Below are 23,059 nucleotides of genomic sequence, written 5' to 3' on the forward strand. Positions count from 1 at the left end.
TGTGTCCCCATGGGGACTGTGCATGGAGCGCCTTATTCCCGGACGCTGCAGCAGCTGCTGATTTGTGAAGACCGGCGGACTTCCGCGCCGACCGCGCCTGCTTGTCGGCCGCGGTCTTAAATTTAGTCCCCGGCTTCATTGCGGCCTAGTAGCAAAAATCCCGCCCCCGGGCCTGCCTGTCAGGGGTAAGGGCGGGACGGCCGGCCTGACGTCGGCTGTGAGGGCCGGAGCATCCTGTATGTTTCCTCCCCCCTCACTGATTACTGTGGGGACCCCAGATTCACGCACTTTTCTAGCACCGCCCACGGCTCCACTCCTCCCCTGAGAGCTCCGGCAGCCATGTTTTTGGCATTCTGCCGGTGGAGGATTATCAAAGAAGAGCTCTGCAGCTCTGGTAGACCTAAGGCAGGGAATCTGGAGGACACACACTCCGCTTTTTAGCGGTCGGTAAGCCACACCGGTCACCCGGTGCTGGTCCCCCCCCCAGGGTGCCGGAATAGATACGTATTTATATACATATTTCTGTTCGGTCGGGCTGTATACCCCTTCCCATATACCCTCAGTGATCACTCTCCTAGGAGACAACAGCATGTCGTCCACAAGGAGCAAAGGTGCTAAGGCACAGGGTTTTTTTGCGACCTGTACCTTTTGTGCGGCTATGTTACCTGCGGGTTCCACGTACCCTCACTGTGAGCAATGCTCGACCCCTGTTTCGCTTGCTCAGCCGGAGCCTCGGTCACTAGTGGGCCCCTCGGCTCATGTAGACCCCCCTGCTCCCCCTGTCCAGGCGGCAGGGACAGAGTTTGCTGCGTTTGCTGAGAAACTCTGAGTCACTTTCCCAATCCATGGCTCAGTCTATGGACAAATGGTCTGCCAAGCTGCTAGAAGCTTTGCAGTCCAGACCGGTCCTTACACAGGCCCCGATCCCCGTTAGCTCGTCGCCTCCAGGCCCCTCTCGGTCCGCACCGCAGCGCGCTCCCAGGTTGGGCCCTAGGTCCCACACGGAGGACTCCTGCCCGGACCTCAGTCCCAGACCGACTAAGCGGGCTCGCTGGGAATCTTCCCCGACTTCTTCACGCTGCTCGGGTTCCCAGCTCAAGGACTCTCTGGAGGACGAGGCGGACGTCGCAGCTCAGGGCTCTGAACCTGACGTTGCCCTCAATCTTGATACACTTGAAGGGGACGCCTTAGTAAATGATCTTATCTCGTCCATTAACCAGGTGTTAGATCTGTCTCCCCCGCCTCCACCTGTAGAGGAGTCTGCTTCTCAGCAGGAGAAACACCAGTTTCGGTTCCCCAAACGTACACGGAGTGCTTTTTTCGATCACTCTAACTTCAGAGATGCTGTCCAGAAGCCCAGAGCGGTTCCGGACAAGCGCTTTACTAAGCGCCTTACTGACACACGTTACCCCTTCCCCTCTGACGTAGTTAAGGGTTGGGCTCAGTGTCCCAAGGTGGATCCTCCAGTCTCTAGATTGGCGGCTAGATCTGTGGTATCGGTGGCAGATGGCTCATCACTAAAGGATGCCACTGACAGCCAGATAGAGCTCCTGGTGAAATCCATCTTTGAAGCCACGGGCGCGTCTTTTGCCCCGGCCTTTGCAGCCGTGTGGGCACTACAAGCTATCTCAGCTTGTCTGGCTGAGATTAATGCAGTCACACGTAATTCTGCTCCGCAGGTTGCGTCTCTGACTTCTCAAGCGTCAGCTTTTTCTTCCTACGCCATGAACGCAGTCCTAGATTCTGCTAGCCGTACAGCGGTGGCATCCGCTAATTCTGTGGCAGTCCACAGGGCCATGTGGCTGCGCGAATGGAAGCCAGACTCTGCCTCCAAGAGGTTCTTAACCGGTTTGCCGTTTTCTGGCGAACGATTGTTTGGCGAACGATTGGATGAGATTATTAAGGAATCCAAGGGAAAGGACTCCTCCTTACCCCAGTCCAAACCTAAGAGACCTCAGCAACGGAAAATTCAATCGAGGTTTCGGTCCTTTCGTCCCTCCGCCAAGCCCCAATCCTCTTCGTCCAGCAGGCCGGAGAAAGGCCAGAGGAACTCCTATGCGTGGCGGTCTAAGTCACGCCCCCAAAAGGCCGCCGGAGGCACTGCCTCCAAGGCGGCCTCCTCATGACTCTCGGCATCCCCGAACCGCATCCTCGGTCGGTGGCAGGCTCTCCCGCTTTTGCGACGCCTGGTGGCCACATGTTCAAGACCGATGGGTGAGAGACATTCTGTCTCATGGTTACAGGATAGAGTTCAGCTCTCGTCCTCAGACTCGTTTCTTCAGAACCTCTCCGCCCCCCGCTCGGGCCGACGCACTTTTTCAGGCAGTGGTCACTCTGAAGACAGAAGGAGTTGTGATCCCTGTTCCCCCTCAGGAACATGGTCGCGGCTTTTACTCCAACTTGTTCGTGGTACCAAAGAAGGACGGATCATTCCGTCCCGTTCTGGACCTCAAACTGCTCAAGACATGTGAGCACCAGACGGTTTCGGATGGAATCTCTCCGCTCGGTCATCGCCTCGATGTCACAAGGAGACTTCCTAGCATCGATCGACATCAAGGATGCTTATCTCCATGTGCCGATCGCACCCGAACATCAACGCTTCTTCCGTTTCGCCATCGGGAACGAGCACCTTCAGTTCGTGGCATTGCCTTTCGGCCTGGCGACAGCCCCACGGGTGTTCACCAAAGTCATGGCATCCGTGGTGGCGGTCCTACACTCTCAGGGCCACTCGGTGATTTTCTACTTGGACGATCTCCTAGTCAGGGCACCTTCTCGGGTGGCGTGTCAACACAGCCTTACAGTCGCTCTGGCGACTTTCCAGCAGTTCGGGTGGATAATCAACTTTCCAAAATCCCAGTTGACACCGACCCAATCACTGACTTACCTCGGGATGGAATTTCATACACAGTCAGCGGTAGTCAAGCTACCGCTGGACAAACAGCTGTCCCTGCAGGCAGGGGTACAATCTCTTCTTCGGGGTCAGTCATACCCCTTGAGGCGCCTCATGCACTTCCTGGGGAAGATGGTGGCAGCGATGGAGGCAGTGCCGTTCGTGCAATTCCATCTGCGGCCACTCCAATGGGACATTCTCCGCAAATGGGACAGGAGGTCGACTTCCCTCGACAGGAACGTCTCTCTGTTCCTTGCAACCAAGACATCTCTTCAGTGGTGGCTCCTTCCCAATTCTCTATCGCAAGGAAGATCCTTCCTACCCCCAACCTGGGCTGTGGTCACCACGGACGCGAGCCTGTCAGGGTGGGGAGCGGTTTTCCTCCACCACAGGGCTCAGGGAACCTGGACTCTGGTAGAGTCCTCCCTTCAGATCAATGTTCTGGAGATAAGGGCGGTGTATCTAGCCTTATTGGCCTTCCATCGGTGGCTGGAGGGCAGACAGATCCGTATACAGTCGGACAACGCCACTGCCGTCGCATACATCAACCATCAGGGCGGCACGCGCAGTCGTCAGGCCTTCCAGGAAGTCAGGCGGATTCTGCAGTGGGTGGAAGCCACAGCCTCCATGATCTCCGCAGTTTACATCCCGGGCGTAGAAAACTGTGAAGCAGATTTCCTCAGTCGTCAGGGCATGGACGCGTGGGAATGGTCTCTTCACCCAGACGTGTTTCGAGCGATCTGTCGCTGCTGGGGAACGCCGGACGTCGATCTCATGGCGTCACGACACAACAACAAGGTCCCGGCCTTCATGGCACGGTCTCAGGATCACACAGCTCTGGCGGCGGACGCATTAGTTCAGGATTGGTCGCAGTTTCGACTGCCTTATGTATTTCCTCCTCTGGCGATGCTGCCCAGAGTGTTACGCAAGATCAGGTCCGACTGTCGTCGCGCCATTCTCGTCGCTCCAGATTGGCCGAGGCGATCGTGGTACCCGGATCTGTGGCATCTCACGGTGGGTCAACCGTGGGCGCTTCCAGACCGCCCAGACTTGCTGTCACAAGGGCCGTTTTTCCATCTGAATTCTGTGGCCCTCAACCTGACTGTGTGGCCATTGAGTCCTGGCTCCTAGCGTCTTCAGGATTACATCACTCCGAAGAGTGTCGGAGCTTGCAGCGCTCTCATGCAAAGCCCCTTTCCTGGTTTTTCACCAGGATAAGGTGGTTCTGCGTCCTGTCCTGGAATTTCTCCCTAAGGTGGTATCCCCTTTTCATCTCAATCAGGATATCTCCTTGCCTTCATTTTGCCCTAATCCAATTCACCAATGTGAAAAGGATTTGCACTCTTTGGATCTGGTGAGAGCACTCCGGTTCTACGTGTCTCGCACGGCGCCCCTGCGTCGTGCAGATGCGCTCTTTGTCCTTGTCGCTGGCCAGCGTAAGGGGTCGCAGGCTTCCAAGTCAACCTTGGCTCGGTGGATCAAGGAACCGATTCTTGAAGCCTACCGTTCTTCTGGGCTTCCGCTTCCTTCAGGGCTGAAAGCCCATTCTACCAGAGCCGTGGGTGCGTCCTGGGCATTGCGGCACCGGGCTACGGCTCAGCAGGTGTGTCAGGCAGCTACCTGGTCTAGTCTGCACACTTTCACGAAACACTATCAGGTGCATACCTATGCTTCGGCAGACGCCAGTCTAGGTAGGTGAGTCCTTCAGGCGGCGGTTGCCCACCTGTAAGAGGGGGCCGTTTCGGCTCTTTTTTATCGAGGTATTCTTTTACCCACCCAGGGACTGCTTTTGGACGTCCCAATTGTCTGGGTCTCCCAATGGAGCGACAAAGAAGAAGGGAATTTTGTTTACTTACCGTAAATTCCTTTTCTTCTAGCTCCTATTGGGAGACCCAGCACTCGCCCCTGTCCCCTTCGGGCTGGTTGTTCTTTTGTGTACACATGTTGTTCATGTTGAATTGTTCTTTTGGTTCATGGTTCAGTTCTCCGAACATCCTTCGGATTGAATTTACCTTAGACCAATTTAGAAGTTTTTCCTCCTTCCTGCTTTTGCACCAAAATTGAGGAGCCCGTGATGCACGGGAGGGTGTATAGGCAGAGGGGAGGGGTTACACTTTTTAAAGTGTAATACTTTGTGTGGCCTCCGGAGGCAGAAGCTATACACCCAATTGTCTGGGTCTCCCAATAGGAGCTAGAAGAAAAGGAATTTACGGTAAGTAAACAAAATTCCCTTCTTAAAAAATTTCTGATTTTTTTTTTTTAAACACCACTTAAATAAAAAAAAAAAAAAAAAAAAAAAATCAAAATTATACATGTTTGATATCGACGTAGTTGTAGTGACCTGGAGAATCATATTTCTAGGTCAGTTTTACGATGTAGGGAACATGCTAAATAAAAGCCCCCCAAAACATTTGTGAAATTGTAACGTATTTGGAAATTTTCTCCCCGTTTTCCAGTACACTATATGGTAAAATATAAAATAAATCATGTCCTTCAAAACTACAACTCGTCCCTCAAAAAAATAAAACAAACCCTCATATGGCAATATTGATGGAAAAATAAAAACTTTGACTTGAAGAAACACTGAAAATCGTTTGGGGGATGATGGAGTTAAAGGGAATCTGTCACAATGTTTTTGAAAACCTTAGCGTTCCATAATGTAATAGCAGAGACCCTGATTTCAGCGATGTCACTTACTGGGCTGCTTGCTGCAGTTTTGATAAAATCACCATTTTATCTGCTGTAGATCTACCAGTTCTCTGAATGGTGAGCTTTGCAGGATCCTGCCCACACTACTGATTGGCAGACTTTTGTGTACACTGTGCATAGGCAGAAAGCTGTCAATTGGTGGGTTTGAAGTTACGCAGAGCAGGACTGCACGGCACAAAACAAGTAGTCCTCTAGTTATAAGCTGTTGATAACACTCTGATTTTTGAGGCTGCGGCAAACAGCCCCTAAGAAACACATTGCTGGAATCGGGGTCTCTACCTGTACGTTATGCTGCGCTCAGATTAGGTTGCAAAACCTGGTGAAAGATTTGCCATTAACCCCTAGCAGGTCCATAAGCAGACAATGTACCCCAACATCCAGCTGAGTTTTTTGTCATATATAGTATATAGCAACCTTTGGCAAGACATTGTATACTTTCTACTCTTGTTTTTTAATTTTAGAATGCCCTACCCAGTGATGATGATGAGAAAGACCCAAATGATCCATACAGAGCACTGGATATTGATTTAGATAAGTATGTAACCATCTGTAACCTCTGCTCGTTTTTAGATTTCATTTCTGTTTCAGTGTTTTTGTTGTTTTAGCTCTTTATTACTACCGTGTTTCCCCGAAAGTAAGACAGTGTCTTACATTCTTTTTACCCCCAAAAGTCCCACTATGTCTTACTTTCGGGGTATGTCTTATATTGGAAAAAATCCCACAGCAATCGCAGCAAGTCTCCATGCAATCTACCGTATGGGGACTTGCCGCGATTGCGCCCTAAGTGTACCGCAAGTTAAGGAAACTTAACCACCAGCGGCTGCACATGAGGGCACTGAGGCTGCGTGATTTTGTATGTTGTCCATGGTCCTGATGGACCACGGACAACATTACTGCAACATTTCTCGGTAGCCGAGCGTTCAGCTGAGCGCCCGACCGCCGGCATGTGTCAGCTCTCAGCTGACCGCTCGGTCGCTGGCATGTCAGGGCACTTAGCTGAGCGCTCGGCCGCTGGCATGTCAGGGCACTCAGCTGAGCGCTCAGCCGCCGGCATGTCAGGGCGTTCAGCTGAGTGCCAGACCGCCGGCATGTGTCAGCTCTCAGCTGAGCGCTCGGCCGCTGGCATGTCAGGGCACTCAGCTGAGCGCTCAGCCGCCGGCATGTGTCAGCTCTCAGCTGAGCGCTCAGCCGCCAGCATGTCAGGGCACTCAGCTGAGCGCTCAGCCGCCGGCATGTCAGGGCGTTCAGCTGAGCGCCAGACCGCCGGCATGTGTCAGCTCTCAGCTGAGCGCTCGGCCGCTGGCATGTCAGGGCACTCAGCTGAGTGCTCAGCTGCCGGCATGTGTCAGCTCTCAGCTGAGCGCTCAGCCGCCGGCATGTCAGGGCACTCAGCTGAGCGCTCAGCCGCCGGCATGTCAGGGCTCTCAGCTGAGCGCCAGACCGCCGGCATGTGTCAGCTCTCAGCTGAGCGCTCGGCCGCTGGCATGTCAGGGCACTCAGCTGAGCGCTCAGCCGCCGGCATGTGTCAGCTCTCAGCTGAGCGCTCAGCCGCCGGCATGTGTCAGCTCTCAGCTGAGCGCTCTGCTGCCGGCATGTCAGGGCGCTCAGCTGAGCGCTCGGCCGCTGTAACTGTACTGTAAAGAAGAAAAAAAAAATTAAATAAATTTTTACTACGTCTTACTTTCGGGGTACATCTTACATTAGCCGACCCCCCCAAAACCCCCACTACGTCTTACTATCGGGGGTGTCTTACTATCGGGGAAACACGGTAGGAGTGCCTGTTAACCCTTTTTAGCATATTTTTATTTGTTAGCGTTTTTTACCCCTTAGTCTCCAATGACTTGCACCTGTGGTTGTTTGATCGCTTATACTATATACTGCAGTACATACATATAGTATGTGGAGTCATTGATTTTCTCCCATGGCTGAGCTTCACAGGAAAGTAGCTTATATTCTGTGGCTGAGCTTCGCAGGAGCACTAAGATGGCTGTAATGGGGGTCTCTGCCATTAGTGCCCAGGGATTGTATCGGGTAAGCTTATTTGGCAGTAGCACAAGCAATTCTTTAATTCCTCCATTTAATGCCACTGTCCAATATTGACAGCAACATCTAAATGTTTGATGACCGTGATCAGAGCTTGGATCCAGCCATGCTCTGATTTATGAATGGACATAGTGTGGAATCCTACATGTGTGAATTCTATTTGCTGCACATTGAGACCAGTTCAGTTCTAAAGCAATTACATGTCCCTGAAACCATCTGTCTTCCAGGCCTTTAGCTGACACAGAGAAACTTCCCGTTCAAAGGCACCGAAATACAGACGGTCTAAAATCTCCTGAGAATGATGCCGCCACGTTGGATCATAAAGTTAAAAAGCCCAGCAAGAAGGAGAAAAAACAACCGGAGTCTGAGCGAGTGAAGAAGAAAGAAAAAAAGGTGCTTAGCTATTGTAAACCCCACTCCTGTCACCTTGTTTCTGCAGTGAGTGATTGCAGACAAGGTGATACTTGGATAGCGTTCCTTCTGTATTTATAACATGCAGCCTTGGATGGTTGGAATGTATCCTATCATATAGTGAAGGGGGTGTGCTGCTGCACAGCACCACTGTTGCTCCATGTGAGGTTAAAGAATCTGTGGCTTTAGTTTTCATTTTTTAGTGACTTTTTGTTTTTATACTTGTGCCAGAAAAGCAAAGATGAGAAGACTAAACGCAAGAAGTCGACAATCAAGGAAGTCCGGGAAGATGAAGCAGAGGTAAAGGATGAAGAGGCAAAGTCACCAGAAAAGACTCCAGCAGATGTGAGTATTGGTACTTTGTGACATCTGGCTAATACTGAAGAGAGCTCATCAGTTGGAGCTTGATTTCCTTTGATACCTCTATTAGTTAGATATTATCCAGTCATGCCTTGACATTGGTTGTACCAATCTTTAATCCTGTAATCTTTTTTTATATACAGGACATGGACTTCTGGCTCGCTGAATCTCAGATGCCAGCACAGGAGCAGGTGTGTGTACAGTAAAGGCAGGATTTTTATATTTATTGATCTCTGTAAAGGAGGTTCTTAATGTTGCTATAATTGCACGTAAAGGTCTATCTTGGAGCTCTTTGGCTGCATGTGTGCTGCTCTTCAAGACCATTGATCTAGATAATCGTGCTCTGTTATAACAAAGCTCCATAGAAAGGCCACCACCCCTGATTATGGGCCATTTTATGGTGTATCTGCTAAGCACAATTGAGGTGAACCCCTCCACAGTCTATGGTATTACTTTTTCTTTTTTGTCTATAGGAGCCAGATTCCAGGATATGATTACAATCATTCCAATTTTTAATCGGGTTAAAGCAAATGCGCTTCATACCTTTATGGCAACCACAATAGCCTGAAACGCATGGGCTATTTTACGACCTGCCTTTTTGCGGAGTTGCATGTGGTTTACGTTTAATCTGAAGGAATTATTATTGGAATGGTTTTAACTATATCTTGGATGCTGGCTCCTATTTCGCGTGCATTAAATTCTTAACCCCTTACCATAATCTTCTGTACATGTATGGTGCACGTAGATAGAGGGTGAATGGAGTAGGCTAATGGAGTGATGTCATCCTATACTCACCAGATAATGGTGGAGGTTTGCTCTGCCCTCGACTGTTAACTTATTTCATACCACTGTAAAACTCTTGACATCAGCATTTACTGAGCGCTGGCACGGGGCTACGTCATTCTATGCACCCATTGGCACTTGTGGCATGATCACAGATTGCCTATTGATTGCTATGACGTCTGGGAGTCTTGGAGACCTCCGTGCCTGTCATCACGGAGCTTCTATGAAACCCTGCCCGTGGCTGCATGCCAAAAGAAAGCGTGATTTTTACTATATGCAGAAATTATGCGGTATTGCTGTATGTTGCACAAGCGATCAGGCGTTCACAGGTTCAAGTCCCATAAGGGGACTAAAGAATACAGTAAGAAGTAAGGAAAAAAAAACCAATAACTTGGATCACCTCTATTTTTCACCATTAAAAATCTAATAAAAAAATACATGTGATATCGCCATATCCAGAAAAGTCCGATCAATGAAAATCTAAAAATAATTAGCCTGACAAATTAAAAATGTGAAAATTGCGTTCATTTGGTGGCTGCAATACCACAAAAAAATTGTTAGGAGCAATAAAAATGTCATATCTATTCCAAAATATAGTAGTAAAAACGTCTTGCCAAAGGCTTCCTAGTTGTTTTTTCTACATGTCATGATATATTAGTTAGAGGTTCTCCCATCTTGTATATTTTTTTTATAATGTCTGTTATACAATGTTCTATGAGTAATGTTTTCAGATTAATAAAGCAACCTTTATTTCCATACAGAACCCTTCCACTCAGAGCCTACCTGAAGTAATTAAATCTGGGGAAGAGCCAGAAGAGCCCGCAAAAACAGAAGGAGCGGAGGAAAGAATTGAGGAAGAAGCAGAGAAGGTCCTTACTGTCACATGATATTACATAACGTCTGTTTTGGCTGTCATTATAAGGCCGGGGCCACACGGGGCACTACTGCGATCCACTTGCATGAGACTCAGCTTGCGCTGGCAGCACAGCAGGTGCAGAGTGTCATATGAGTGTGCCTGCATCTGAGGTCCGACCCTGCGAGCAGACCTCAGCTGCGGGGGGCGGGCTGGCTCTCAGGAGGGGAGGGAGGGATTTCTCTCCCTCTCTCCTCTGTAGTCGGCTATTCCCATTCTCGCACTGCACTGGCAGTACACCGGTGTACCGCAAGTGCAGTGCGATTTTTCTCTCGTCCCATTCACTTGAATGGGTGCGAGAGAAAGAGTCTCAGCTTACAGTCACAGCATGCTGCGATTGTTTTCTCGGTCTGATTAGGGCTGAGAACATAATCGCTCAGGTGCGCTGACACACAGGCTAGAATTGGTCCGAGGGGAATGCGATGTTTTATCGCACTCCACTCGCACCGATTTTCTCGCCGTGTGGCTTAGGCCTTACTGTTACTGATCAATATTTAGATTACCATAAGGGGATGGTGGGATATGCTGCAAAATTTTGGGATGCATTAAAATACTTTTTCTTTATCGTTCCTATGGGAGACCCAGACCATGGTGTTTAGCTTCTACCTCTGGAGGACACACAAAGTACTACACTTAAAAGTGTAGCTCCTCCCCCTGAGCTTGTACACCCCCTGGTGAGCAGACCCAGCCAGTTTATCGCTTTGTGTTCAGGAGGGATACATCCATACATGCATTCTCATATGATTTTTTCCTTCTGGAACGAGATTGAAGAGGGGGGTCCACGTCTGGACCCCCAGCATGTCCCTTCTCACCCCACTGTGTCGGTGGTGTTGTAAGGTTGATTCTTAGGCTGGAGCATTACATGCCGTGCTGCTTCACCATCCCTCCTGGGCTCTGGCTTGAAGTGGGAGCCAGCACGGTCTCCATGCTTGGCAGGAGTCCGGTCTCCAATCCGCAGCCCTTCAGGACCCTGCTGGAACGGAGCGCTCATCCCCAGTGACCTGGCCCTGCGTCTCAGAAGCTAAGTACCTAAGACGTTTATATTTCGGGGTCCCTGTACTTTATTGTTGGGGGAGAGTGTGCTTATTATGTTTACTGACATTAACGGCAGGTTCTCTAGCTGTCGCCTGAGAACCGCGCCGATGGTGCCTGCGCGTCGGCCGCGCTGCTCAAATCTAGTTTCTGTTTCACTGCCCTCGCATGTCACTCATGCAGAGGGACAGGCTCGGCTCTTCCCGGCGGCCGTTCTGTACAGGGGAGGGACACTCCCCACTGCAGTGTGTGTCCCCTCCCCTGTAGGTCTCAATGGCCCTCCAGATCCCGCTCCTCAAGCAAGTCCCGCCCCCTCTCTTCGCTCCGGCGGCCATTTTTTCAGCGTTCTCTCTGAGATCAGTCATTGCAGCGCTGGTTTGCAGCATCCCTGCTGAGGTGCTGTGCTTGGGGGTCCGGGCTTCGGGATCTGGAGGGCACACAACACCGCTCCAGCGGTCTGGTATGCCACAACCGGTCTCCGGTTGTGGATCTCTGTATATACTCTTTGGTGGTCATTCTCTGGCAGAGCCCCCACTCCAGCAGCATGTCTCACACGAGGAGCAAGGCCCCAAAGCTTTATGCTGTATGCGCTGCATGTAAGCTCCTGCTGCTGAACCGAGCACCTTTCCACATTGTGATGCCTGCTCTAACTTGGCGGTGCCACAGCCTGGAATCTCACCCCCAGTGGTCTCTCAGGCTGCTCCTGCTCCTGTGGCTGAACCCCTGGCTTGGGTAGAATCCTTTTCTAGGTCTATCTCCCAGTCCTTTGCTGAGTCCATGGACTTCTGTCCAGGACTCTGATGAATATGCATCAGCCCCCTTCACAGGGTGCCTCTGCTGCTAGGGGTCTCTCAGGACCGGAGCTCACAGAGGATTCATCATCAGGGCCCAGACCCCGTCCTCCTGAGAAGAGACGCAGGGTTCCCTCTCCCTCCTCCTCCCGTGGCTCTGATTCCAGAGCTGACTCGCAGGATGAGGAGGATGCCTTTACAGGGGGCTCGGAGGCTAACTCCATGTACCCCATTGATCTGTCCGAAAATGACTCAGATCTTAGTGACTTGATTGCTTCTATTAATTCTGTACTGGATCTCAATCCGCCAGTATCAGAGGAGCAACCCTCTCTGGCAGAAAAGCACCAGTTTACCTTGCCTAAGAAAGCAAAGAGTGTGTTCTTTAACCACTCCAGTTTTCAGGCCGCTGTGACCAAACCCAGGGCCTGTCCTGACAAACGCTTCCCAAAGCGTGGTTCTGATGACCGTTTTCCCTTTCCACCTGAGGTGGTCAAGGAGTGGGCTCACTCCCCAAAGGTAGACCCTCCGGTATCTAGGCTCGCAGCCCGGACCGTTGTGTCGGTGGCTGATGGCACTTCCCTTAAGGATTCCACTGACCGCCAGATTTATCTTCTGGCCAAATCCGTGTATGAAGCGGCGGGGGCCGCGTTTTCTCCGACTTCTCCGATTTCTCCGAATCTATGCCCGAAATGGATGCCTTAACTTTCCAAGCTTCGGCCTTTTCATCCTATGCCATGTCAGCCATGCTGGAGGCTTCTCACCGCACTGCGGTGGCTTCGGCTGATTCCCTCGCTATCCGCAGAATCTTGTGGCTTCGAGAGTGGAAGGCAGATGCTTCTTCAAAGAAGTACCTTGCTGGGCTCCCTTTTGCTGGGTCCCGGCTGCTCGGAGAACAGCTGGATGAAATTATTAAGGAAGCAACTGGCGGGAAGAGTACTTCCATGCCACAAACCAAAGCCAGGAAACCTACCCAGGGTAGGAATCAGTCGAGGTTTCGCTCCTTTCGTTCCTCCAACTGGTCGTCCTCTAAGCCCTCGGCCTCGTCCGCTAACTCAGCCAAGGACCAGAAATCCAACTGGCGCCCAAAAGCGCGTCCACAGAAGACCGCAGGAGCTGCTGCCACTAAGGCAGCCTCCTCGTGACTATCTGCCCGCTCCAGCAACGTGCTTAGTCGGTGGCAGGCTCTCCCACTTTGGCGACGCTTGGTTTCAACACGTCTCCGATCAGTGGATATCATCTCCCACGGCTACAGGATAGAATTCTCTTCCAGTCCGCCAAACAGATTTTTTCTCTCAACTCCTCCCTGCTCCAAGGCCGCCGCCTTCTCACAGGCCGTGGCAGCCTTGCAGGCCAATGGAGTAATTGTACCGGTTCCCGCTCGGGAACGGTTCAGAGGTTTCTACTCAAATCTCTTCCTAGTTCCCAAAAAGGACGGTACCTTCCGGCCCATCCTGGATCTCAAGCTTCTCAACAAGCATGTTCAGGTGCGGCACTTTCGCATGGAGTCTCTGAGATCAGTCATTGCCTCAATGACCCAAGGGGATTTCCTGGCATCCATCGACATCAGAGATGCCTATCTGCATGTGCCAATTGCAGTTTCACACCAGCGTTGGCTACGTTTTGCAATCGGAGAAGATCATTTCCAATTTGTGGCTTTCCCCTTCGGGTTGGCCACAGCCCCTCGGGTATTCACCAAGGTCATGGCAGCAGTGATTGCGGTTCTGCACCTACAGGGGTTGGCAGTGATTCCTTACCTGGACGACCTTCTAGTCAAGGCTTCATCCAGCGCAGACTGTCAGCGGAGTGTCTCGCTCACTCTCGCCACTCTAGCCCAATTCGGGTGGCTGGTCAATCTGCCCAAATCCACTCTGACTCCGACCCAGAGTCTCACGTACCTAGGGATGCAGTTCGAGACTTTGCCGGCACTTGTGCAGTTACCCTTAGTCAAACAGCAGTCCCTCCAACTGGCGGTGCGCTCTCTGCTGAGGCCCCGCCGTTATACCTTCAGGCGTCTAATGCAGGTGCTGGGTCAAATGGTGGCGTCAATGGAGGCTGTTCCCTTTGCCCAGTTCCATCTGCGTCCCCTGCAGCTGGACATTCTCCGCTGTTGGGACAAGCGGCCTTCCTCCTTACACAGGTTAGTGGCTCTGTCGCCACAAACCAGGAGCTCTCTTCAGTGGTGGCTTCGGCCTCTCTCCCTGTCCCAGGGACGCTCCTTCCTGGCCCCGTCCTGGGTGATTCTCACCACGGATGCCAGTCTATCCGGCTGGGGAGCGGTATATCTCCACCACAGAGCGCAGGGCACTTGGACTCCGTCCGAGTCAGCCCTTCCAATCAATGTGCTGGAAACCAGAGCCGTGCTTCTAGCTCTCCTAGCTTTTCACTACCTGTTGGCGGGCAGGCACATTCGAGTCCAGTCAGACAACGCGACAGCGGTTGCCTACATCAATCACCAAGGCGGGACACGCAGCCGCCTAGCAATGTTGGAGGTACAACGCATCCTTCAATGGGCGGAGGACTCCAAGTCCACCATATCCGCAGTCCACATCCCAGGCGTGGAAAACTGGAAGGCAGATTATCTCAGCCGTCAAACCGTGGACGGTGGCGAGTGGTCCCTGCACCCGGCAGTGTTCCAGTCAATCTGCCGCAAATGGGGCACCCCGGACGTGGACCTAATGGCATCCCGTCACAACAACAAGGTTCCCGTTTACGTGGCTCGCTCCCACGACCCTCAGGCATTCGCCGCGGACGCACTGGTTCAGGACTGGTCCCAGTTTCGTCTGTCCTACGTGTTTCCCCCTCTAGCTCTCTTGCCCAGAGTTCTGCGCAAGATCAGAATGGAGGGCTGTCGAGTCATCCTCATTGCACCGGACTGGCCCAGGCGAGCTTGGTATCCAGACCTGCTCCATCTGTCCGTAGAGATGCCGTGGCATCTCCCGGACCGTCCAGACCTACTCTCACAAGGTCCGTTCTTCCGCCTGAATTCTGCGGCTCTCAAATTGACGGCGTGGCTCTTGAGTCCTAGCTCTTGACGGCTTCTGGTATTCCTCCTGAAGTCATCTCCACTATGACTCGGGCCCGTAAGTCTTCCTCCGCTAAGATCTATCACAGGACTTGGAAAATTTTCCTGTCATAGTGTCGCTCTACTGACCATCCTCCTTGGCCATTCTCCTTGCCGACCCTTCTGTCTTTTCTACAGTCCGGTCTGCAGCTAGGACTGTCCCTCAACTCTCTCAAGGGACAAGTCTCAGCTCTGTCAGTACTGTTCCAGCGGCGTCTCGCTCGGCTGGCTCAGGTCCGCACTTTCATGCAGGGCGCGTCTCACATCATTCCGCCTTACCGGCGGCCCTTGGATCCCTGGGACCTTAATTTGGTTCTCACGGTTTTGCAGAAACCCCCCTTTGAGCTTCTTAGGGAGGTCTCTTTGCATCGTCTTTCTCAGAAAGTGGCTTTTCTGGTGGCCATAACTTCCCTCAGGAGAGTCTCTGATTTGGCCGCGCTCTCTTCGGAGTCACATTTTTTAGTGTTTCATCAAGACAAGGTGGTTCTCCGTCCGACTCCGGACTTTCTTCCTAAGGTGGTCTCCCCTTTCCACCTTAACCAGGACATTACCCTACCTTCCTTCTGTCCGGCTCCTGTTCATCGCTTTGAAAAAGCGCTGCATACTCTGGATCTGGTGCGGGCGTTCCGGATCTATGTGTCTCGCACCGCTTCTATTAGGCGGTGCACTTCTCTTTTTGTGCTAACCACAGGTCGGCGCAAGGGTCTCTCTGCTTCTAAGCCGACCTTAGCCCGTTGGATCAGATCGACCATTTCGGACGCCTACCAGAGTTCTCAGGTGCCTCCCCCGCCGGGGATCAAGGCACATTCGACCAGAGCTGTTGGTGCCTCTTGGGCTTTCAGGCACCAGGCTACGGCTCAACAAGTCTGTCAGGCTGCCACTTGGACTAGCCTGCATACCTTTTCGAAGCACTACCAAGTGCATGCTCATGCTTCGGCAGATGCGAGCTTGGGCAGACGCATCCTTCAGGCGGCTGTCGCCCATTTGTGAAGTTAGGCTTTGCCTACTTCTTACTTTGTTCGGTTTATTTCCCACCCAGGGACTGCTTTGGAACGTCCCATGGTCTGGGTCTCCCATAGGAACGATAAAGAAAAAGATAATTTTGTTTACCGTAAATTCTTTTTCTTATAGTTCCATAATGGGAGACCCAGCACCCTCCCTGTTGCCTGTTGGCACTTTTCTTGTTCCGCGTGATATCACCGGCTGTTGTTCCGGCTATTGCTCTGTTCTACTTGTGGGTGGCTATTCTCCTTCAGCTTTTGCACTAAACTGGCTGGGTCTGCTCACCAGGGGGTGTATAAACTCAGAGGGAGGAGCTACACTTTTAAGTGTAGTACTTTGTGTGTCCTCCAGAGGTAGAAGCTAAACACCTTGGTCTGGGTCTCCCATTTCGGAACTATAAGAAAAAGAATTTACGGTAAGTAAACAAAATTCTCTTTATTGCTGTCCTTTCCAGTCTCCAGCGCTACTCCACTCCTTTTCTATCTCCATTTATTCCTATTCACCGGATCATACTGGTTTATGAGCCTGAAGTTTCTTTTGCAATATAAGGCTATGGAATGTCAGAACAATTCTGCATAGGCTTATATTGTAAAAGCCATTCCTGGTTCACTCCCAAAACTCCAGTGTGATCCGGTGCGTGGTAATCAGTCATGTGATTCAGAAAAAAAGCTTGGTAGGTCTAGAAAGTGGGGGAAAAAAGCAATCTTTAAGTATTTTCATGCATCCCCACTACTCTGCATACATCTTCAGAAGGGATTATAGAATAAAAAAAGGACCGCATCTTTAAAATCCATAGTATAAATTGACAGACTGTGGATGTCATATCTGCAGTTCCAGTAAGATTGGTTACAATATCCAGAATATTCCCCTTTATGATTGGTTTATGTTAATAGCGCACATGCAATTCAGATTTCAGTGACTGCAAACAAATAGATAACATTTAATTACTGCTAAGTTACTTTAACATGGGGAAATCCTGAATTCATCCATATACATTGAACAGGAGAAAGCCATGAAAAAACTGAATCAGACTGAGCCGCTATGGATGTTAGACCCCATCTACATTGTATATTTTGCACTGAAATCTGCGATTGCCATGTGTGATCTTACCCTTATTGCCTGACCTATTCTGACAACACCAGACTGTTTCATATGGTAAAATTCCATTGCTGGTGTGGAGTGGAGCCATTGAATTGTAGTACTCTTGTTTTCTTTGTCGCTCCATTGGGAGACCCAGACAATTGGGTGTATAGCTTCTGCCTCCGGAGGCCACACAAAGTATTACACTTTAAAAAGTGTAACCTTTCCCCTCTGCCTATACACCCTCCCGTGGATCACGGGCTCCTCAGTTTTAGGCTTTGTGTGGAAGGAGGCACACATCCACTCATGCATTCTCAACTTAGTTATGTCGGTTGGAAGAAAAGAGGGCCCCCACGGGGCCCCCGGCATGTTCCCTTCTCACCCCACTACGTCGGCGGTGTTGTTAAGGTTGAAGTACCCATTGCGGGTACAGAGGCTGGAGCCACATGCCGTCTCCTTCACCATCCCTTAAGCGGCTCTGGGAGAAGTGGGATCCTAAACGGTCATCCATTTACTGGGACCGTGCTCCATCCGCAGCCCCTGTGGGAACCTGCCGGACCGGAGCCTCTTCAACCTCAGGGACCGGGCCCTGCAACTCAAAGGTACTCTGTGTCCCCATAGGGGACTGTGCAGGGAGCGCACCTTCTTCCCGGAAGCCGCGGCGGCTGCTGAATTCAGGAGGCCGGTGGACTTCCGCGCCGACCGTGCCTGCTTGTCGGGCGCGGTCTCAAATTTAGTCCCCGGATTCATCGCGGGCTAGTCGCAAAAATCCTGCCCCCGGGCCTGCCTGTCAGGGGTAAGGGCGGGATTACCGGCCTGACGTCGGATGTGAGGGCTGGAGCATCCTGCATGTTTCCTCCCCCCTCACTGATCACTGTGGGGACCCCAGATTCCCGCACTTTGCTGGCGCCTCCCATGGCTCCACTCCTCCCCTGAGAGCTCCGGCAGCCATTTTTTTGGCATTCTGCCGGTGGAGGATTCTCAGTGAACAGCTCTGCAGCTCCGGGGGATCCAAGGCAGGGAATCTGGAGGACACACTCCGCTCGTTAGCGGTCGGTAAGCCACACCGGTCACCCGGTGCTGGTCCCCCTAGGGTGCCGGATTAGATACGTATATATCTATATCTATCTGTTCGGTGGGCTGTATACCCCTTTCCCATATACCCTCAGTGATCACTCTCCTAGGAGACAACAGCATGTCGTCCACAAGGAGCAAAGCTGCTAAGGCACAGGGTTTTTTTGCGGCCTGTACCTCTTGTGGGGCTATGTTACCTGCGGGTTCCACCTACCCTCACTGTGAGCAATGCTCGACCCCTGTTTCGCTTGCTCAGCCGGAGCCTCGGACACTGGTGGGCCCCTCGGCTCATGTAGACCCCCCTGCTCCCCCTGACCTGGCTGCAGGGACAGAGTTCGCCTCTTTTGCTGAGAAACTCTGAGTCACTTTCTCAATCCATTACACAGTCTATGGACAAATGGTCTTCTAAGCTGCTAGAGGCTTTGCAGTCCAGACCGGACCCTTCACAGGCCCCGGCCCCTGTTGGCTCGTCTCCTCCAGGCCCCTCTCGGTCCGCGCCACAGCGCGCTCATAGGTTGGCCCCTCGGTCTCAGGCGGACGACTCCTGCCCGGACCGTAGTCCTAGACCGGCTAAGCGGCCTCACTGGGACTCTTCCCCGACTTCCTCTCGCTGCTCGGGATCCCAGCTTGAGGACTCTCTGGAGGACGAGGCGGACATCGCAGCTCAGGGCTCTGACCCTGACGTCGCCCTTAACCTTGATACACCTGAGGGGGACGCCTTAGTAAATGATCTTATCGCGTCCATCAACCAGGTGTTAGATCTCTCTCCCCCGCCTCCTCCTGTAGAGGAGTCGGCGTCTCAACAGGAGAAACACCAGTTTCGGTTCCCCAAACGTACTCGCAATACGTTTTTTGATCACTCTAACTTCAGGGACGCTGTCCAGAAGCCCAGAGCGGTCCCGGACAAGCGCTTTACTAAGCGCCTCACTGAAACGCGTTACCCCTTCCCATCTGAAGTCGTTAAGGGTTGGGCTCACTGTCCCAAGGTGGATCCTCCAGTCTCAAGATTGGCGGCTAGATCCGTGGTGTCGATTGCAGATGGCTCATCGCTAAAAGATGCCACTGACAGACAGATTGAGCTCCTGGTGAAGTCCATCTATGAGGCCACGGGCGCGTCTTTTGCCCCGGCCTTTGCAGCCGTGTGGGCACTACAAGCTATCTCGGCTTGTCTGACTGAGATTAATGCTGTCACACGTAATTCTGCTCCGCAAGTTGCGTCTTTGACCTCTCAGGCATCAGCCTTTTCATCCTACGCCATGAACGCCGTCCTGGACTCTAGCCGTACAGCTGTAGCATCCGCTAACTCTGTGGCAGTCCGCAGGGCCATGTGGCTGCGCGAATGGAAGGCAGATTCGGCTTCCAAGAGGTTCTTAACCGGTTTGCCGTTTTCTGGCGACCGTTTGTTTGGCGAACGATTGGATGAGATTATTAAGGAATCCAAAGGAAAGGATTCCTCCTTACCCCAGGCCAAACCTAAGAGACCTCAACAGAGAAAGGTTCAATCGAGATTTCGGTCCTTTCGTCCCTCCGCCAAGTCCCAATCCTCTTCGTCCAACAGGCCGGAGAAAGGCCAGAGGAACTCCTATGCGTGGCGATCCAAGTCTCGCCCACAAAAGGCCGCAGGAGGCACTGCCTCCAAGACGGCTTCCTCATGACTCTCGGCCTCCCCTGACCGCATCCTCGGTCGGTGGCAAGCTCTCCCTCTTTGGCGACGCCTGGCGGCCACATGTTCAAGACAGATGGGTGAGAGACATTCTGTCTCATGGTTACAGGATAGAGTTCAGCTCTCGTCCTGCGGCTCGCTTCTTCAGAACCTCTCCACCCCCCACTCAGGCCGACGCACTTTTTCAGGCAGTAGCCGCTCTAAAGATGGAAGGAGTTGTGATCCCCGTTCCCCTTCAGGAACGTGGTCGCGGATTTTACTCCAACTTGTTCGTGGTGCCAAAAAAGGACGGGTCATTCCGTCCCGTTCTGGACCTCAAGCTGCTCAACAGACATGTGAGAACCAGACTGTTCCGGATGGAATCTCTCCGCTCGGTCATCGCCTCAATGTCACAAGGAGACTTCCTAGCATCGATCGACATCAAGGATGCTTATCTCCATGTACCGATCGCAGCCGAGCATCAACGTTTCCTGCGTTTCGCCATCGGGGACGAACACCTCCAGTTCGTGGCATTGCCTTTCGGCTTGGCGACAGCACCACGGGTTTTCACCAAAGTCATGGCATCCGTTGTGGCGGTCCTGCATTCTCAGGGCCACTCGGTGATTCCCTACTTGGACGATCTCCTAGTCAGGGCCCCGTCTCGGGTGGCTTGTCAACAAAGTCTATCTGTCGCTCTGGCGACTCTCCAGCGGTTCGGGTGGATCATCAACTTCCCGAAATCCAAGTTGACACCGACCCAATCACTGACGTACCTTGGGATGGAGTTTCATACCCAGCAAGCGTTAGTCAAGCTTCCGAGAGACAAACAGCTTTCTCTGCAGGAAGGGGTGCAATCCCTTCTTCGGAGTCAGTCACACCCCTTAAGGCGCCTCATGCACTTCCTGGGGAAGATGGTGGCAGCTATAGAGGCAGTCCCGTTCGCGCAATTACATCTTCGGCCACTCCAATGGGACATTCTCCGCAAATGGGACAGGAGTTCGGCTTCCCTCGACAGGAACGTCTCTTTCCCTTGCAACCAAGACGTCACTTCATTGGTGGCTCCTTCCCAACTCTCTGTCGCAGGGAAAATCCTTCCTACCCCCAACCTGGGCTGTGGTCACCACGGACGCGAGCCTGTCAGGGTGGGGAGCGGTTTTTCTCCACCACAGGGCTCAGGGAACTTGGACTCCGATAGTCATCCCTTCAGATCAATATTCTGGAGATAAGGGCAGTGTATCTAGCCCTATTGGCTTTTCATCGGTGGCTGGAGGGCAGGCAGATCCGTATCCAGTCGGACAACGCCACTGCCGTCGCATACATTAACCACCAAGGCGGCACTCGCAGTCGTCAAGCCTTCCAGGAAGTCCGACGGATTCTGCAGTGGGTGGAAGCCACAGCTTCCACCATCTCCGCAGTTCACATCCCCGGCGTAGAAAACTGGGAAGCAGATTTTCTCAGTCGTCAGGGCATGGACGCGGGGGAATGGTCTCTGCACCCAGACGTGTTTCGACAGATCTGTCGCCGCTGGGGAACGCCGGACGTCGATCTCATGGCGTCACGGCACAACAATAAAGTCCCGGCATTCATGGCACGGTCTCAGGATCACAGAGCTCTGGCGGCGGACGCGTTAGTTCAGGATTGGTCGCAGTTTCGACTGCCTTATGTGTTTCCTCCTCTGGCGATGCTGCCCAGAGTGTTACGCAAGATCAGGTCCGACTGCCGTCGCGCCATTCTCGTCGCTCCAGACTGGCCGAGGCGGTCGTGGTACCCGGATCTGTGGCATCTCACGGTGGGTCAACCGTGGGCGCTGCCAGACCGCCCAGACTTGCTGTCACAAGGGCCATCTGAATTCTGTGGCCCTCAACCTGACTGTGTGGCCATTGAGTCCTGGCTCCTAGCGTCTTCAGGGTTATCTCAGGATGTCATTGCCACCATGAGACAGGCCAGGAAGCCTACGTCCGCCAAGATCTATTATAGGTCTTGGCAAATCTTCCTATCCTGGTGCGCTAATAACGGTTTTACTCCATGGCCGTTTGCCTTACCCACTTTTCTTTCATTCCTTCAATCTGGAATGGACAAGGGTTTGTCACTTGGCTCTCTCAAGGGCCAAGTATCGGCGCTCTCCGTGTTTTTTCAAAAGCGCCTAGCCAGGCTTCCGCAGGTCCGCACGTTCCTGCAGGGAGTTTGCCACATAGTCCCACCTTACAAGCGTCCGCTGGAACCCTGGGATCTCAACAGGGTCCTAACGGCTCTTCAGAAACCACCTTTCGAGCCGCTGCGGGATGTCTCTCTATCACGTCTTTCGCAGAAGGTGGCCTTCCTAGTGGCAGTCACATCACTTCGGAGAGTGTCTGAGCTAGCAGCGCTGTCATGCAAAGCCCCCTTCCTGGTGTTTCACCAGGATAAGGTGGTTCTGTGTCCGGTCCCGGAATTTCTCCCTAAGGTGGTATCCCCTTTTCATCTCAATCAGGATATCTCCTTGCCTTCATTTTGCCCTAATCCAATTCACCAGTGTGAAAAGGATTTGCACTCTTTGGATCTTGTGAGAGCACTCCGGCTCTACGTGTCTCGCACGGCGCCCCTGCGTCGTTCAGATGCGCTCTTTGTCCTTGTCGCTGGCCAGCGTAAGGGCTCTCAGGCTTCCAAGTCAACCTTGGCTCGGTGGATCAAGGAACCGATTCTCGAAGCCTACCGTTCTTCTGGGCTTCCGCTTCCTTCAGGGCTGAAAGCCCATTCTACCAGAGCCGTGGGTGCGTCCTGGGCATTGCGGCACTGGGCTACGGCTCAGCAGGTGTGTCAGGTAGCTACGTGGTCTAGTCTGCACATTTTCACAAAACACTATCAAGTGCATACCTATGCTTCGGCAGACGCCAGTCTAGGTAGGCGAGTCCTTCAGGCGGCGGTTGCCCACCTGTAAGAGGGGGCCATTTTTTCGGCTCTTTTTATTGAGGTATTCTTTTACCCACCCAGGGACTGCTCTTGGACGTCCCAATTGTCTGGGTCTCCCAATGGAGCGACAAAGAAGGGAATTTTGTTTACTTACCGTAAATTCCTTTTCTTCTAGCTCCTATTGGGAGACCCAGCACCCGCCCCTGTACCCTTCGGGCTGGTTGTTTTTTGTGTACACATGTTCTTCATGTTGAATTGTTCTTTTGGTTCATGGTTTGCAGTTCTCCGAACATCCTTCGGATTGCTTTTACCCTAGACCAATTTATAAGTTTTCTCCTTCCTGCTTTTGCACCAAAACTGAGGAGCCCGTGATGCACGG

General features: G+C 52.3%; 1 protein-coding gene across 2 annotated transcripts in view; it reads left to right on the plus strand.

Moving 5' to 3' along the window:
• Positions 1 to 23,059, plus strand: part of AP3D1 (adaptor related protein complex 3 subunit delta 1) — a 240,225-nt gene that overhangs the window by 167,775 nt on the left and 49,391 nt on the right. For both annotated transcript variants that reach the window (XM_075352591.1, XM_075352592.1), the window contains exons 21-25: positions 6,061 to 6,134; positions 7,870 to 8,035; positions 8,285 to 8,398; positions 8,557 to 8,604; positions 9,958 to 10,065. In XM_075352591.1, coding sequence (XP_075208706.1) covers positions 6,061 to 6,134; positions 7,870 to 8,035; positions 8,285 to 8,398; positions 8,557 to 8,604; positions 9,958 to 10,065 — 510 coding nt within the window. The remainder of the gene's footprint in view (positions 1 to 6,060; positions 6,135 to 7,869; positions 8,036 to 8,284; positions 8,399 to 8,556; positions 8,605 to 9,957; positions 10,066 to 23,059) is intronic.

Source organism: Anomaloglossus baeobatrachus, chromosome 1 (assembly GCF_048569485.1).
Source record: "Anomaloglossus baeobatrachus isolate aAnoBae1 chromosome 1, aAnoBae1.hap1, whole genome shotgun sequence".
Taxonomy (NCBI): Eukaryota; Metazoa; Chordata; class Amphibia; order Anura; family Aromobatidae; genus Anomaloglossus; species Anomaloglossus baeobatrachus.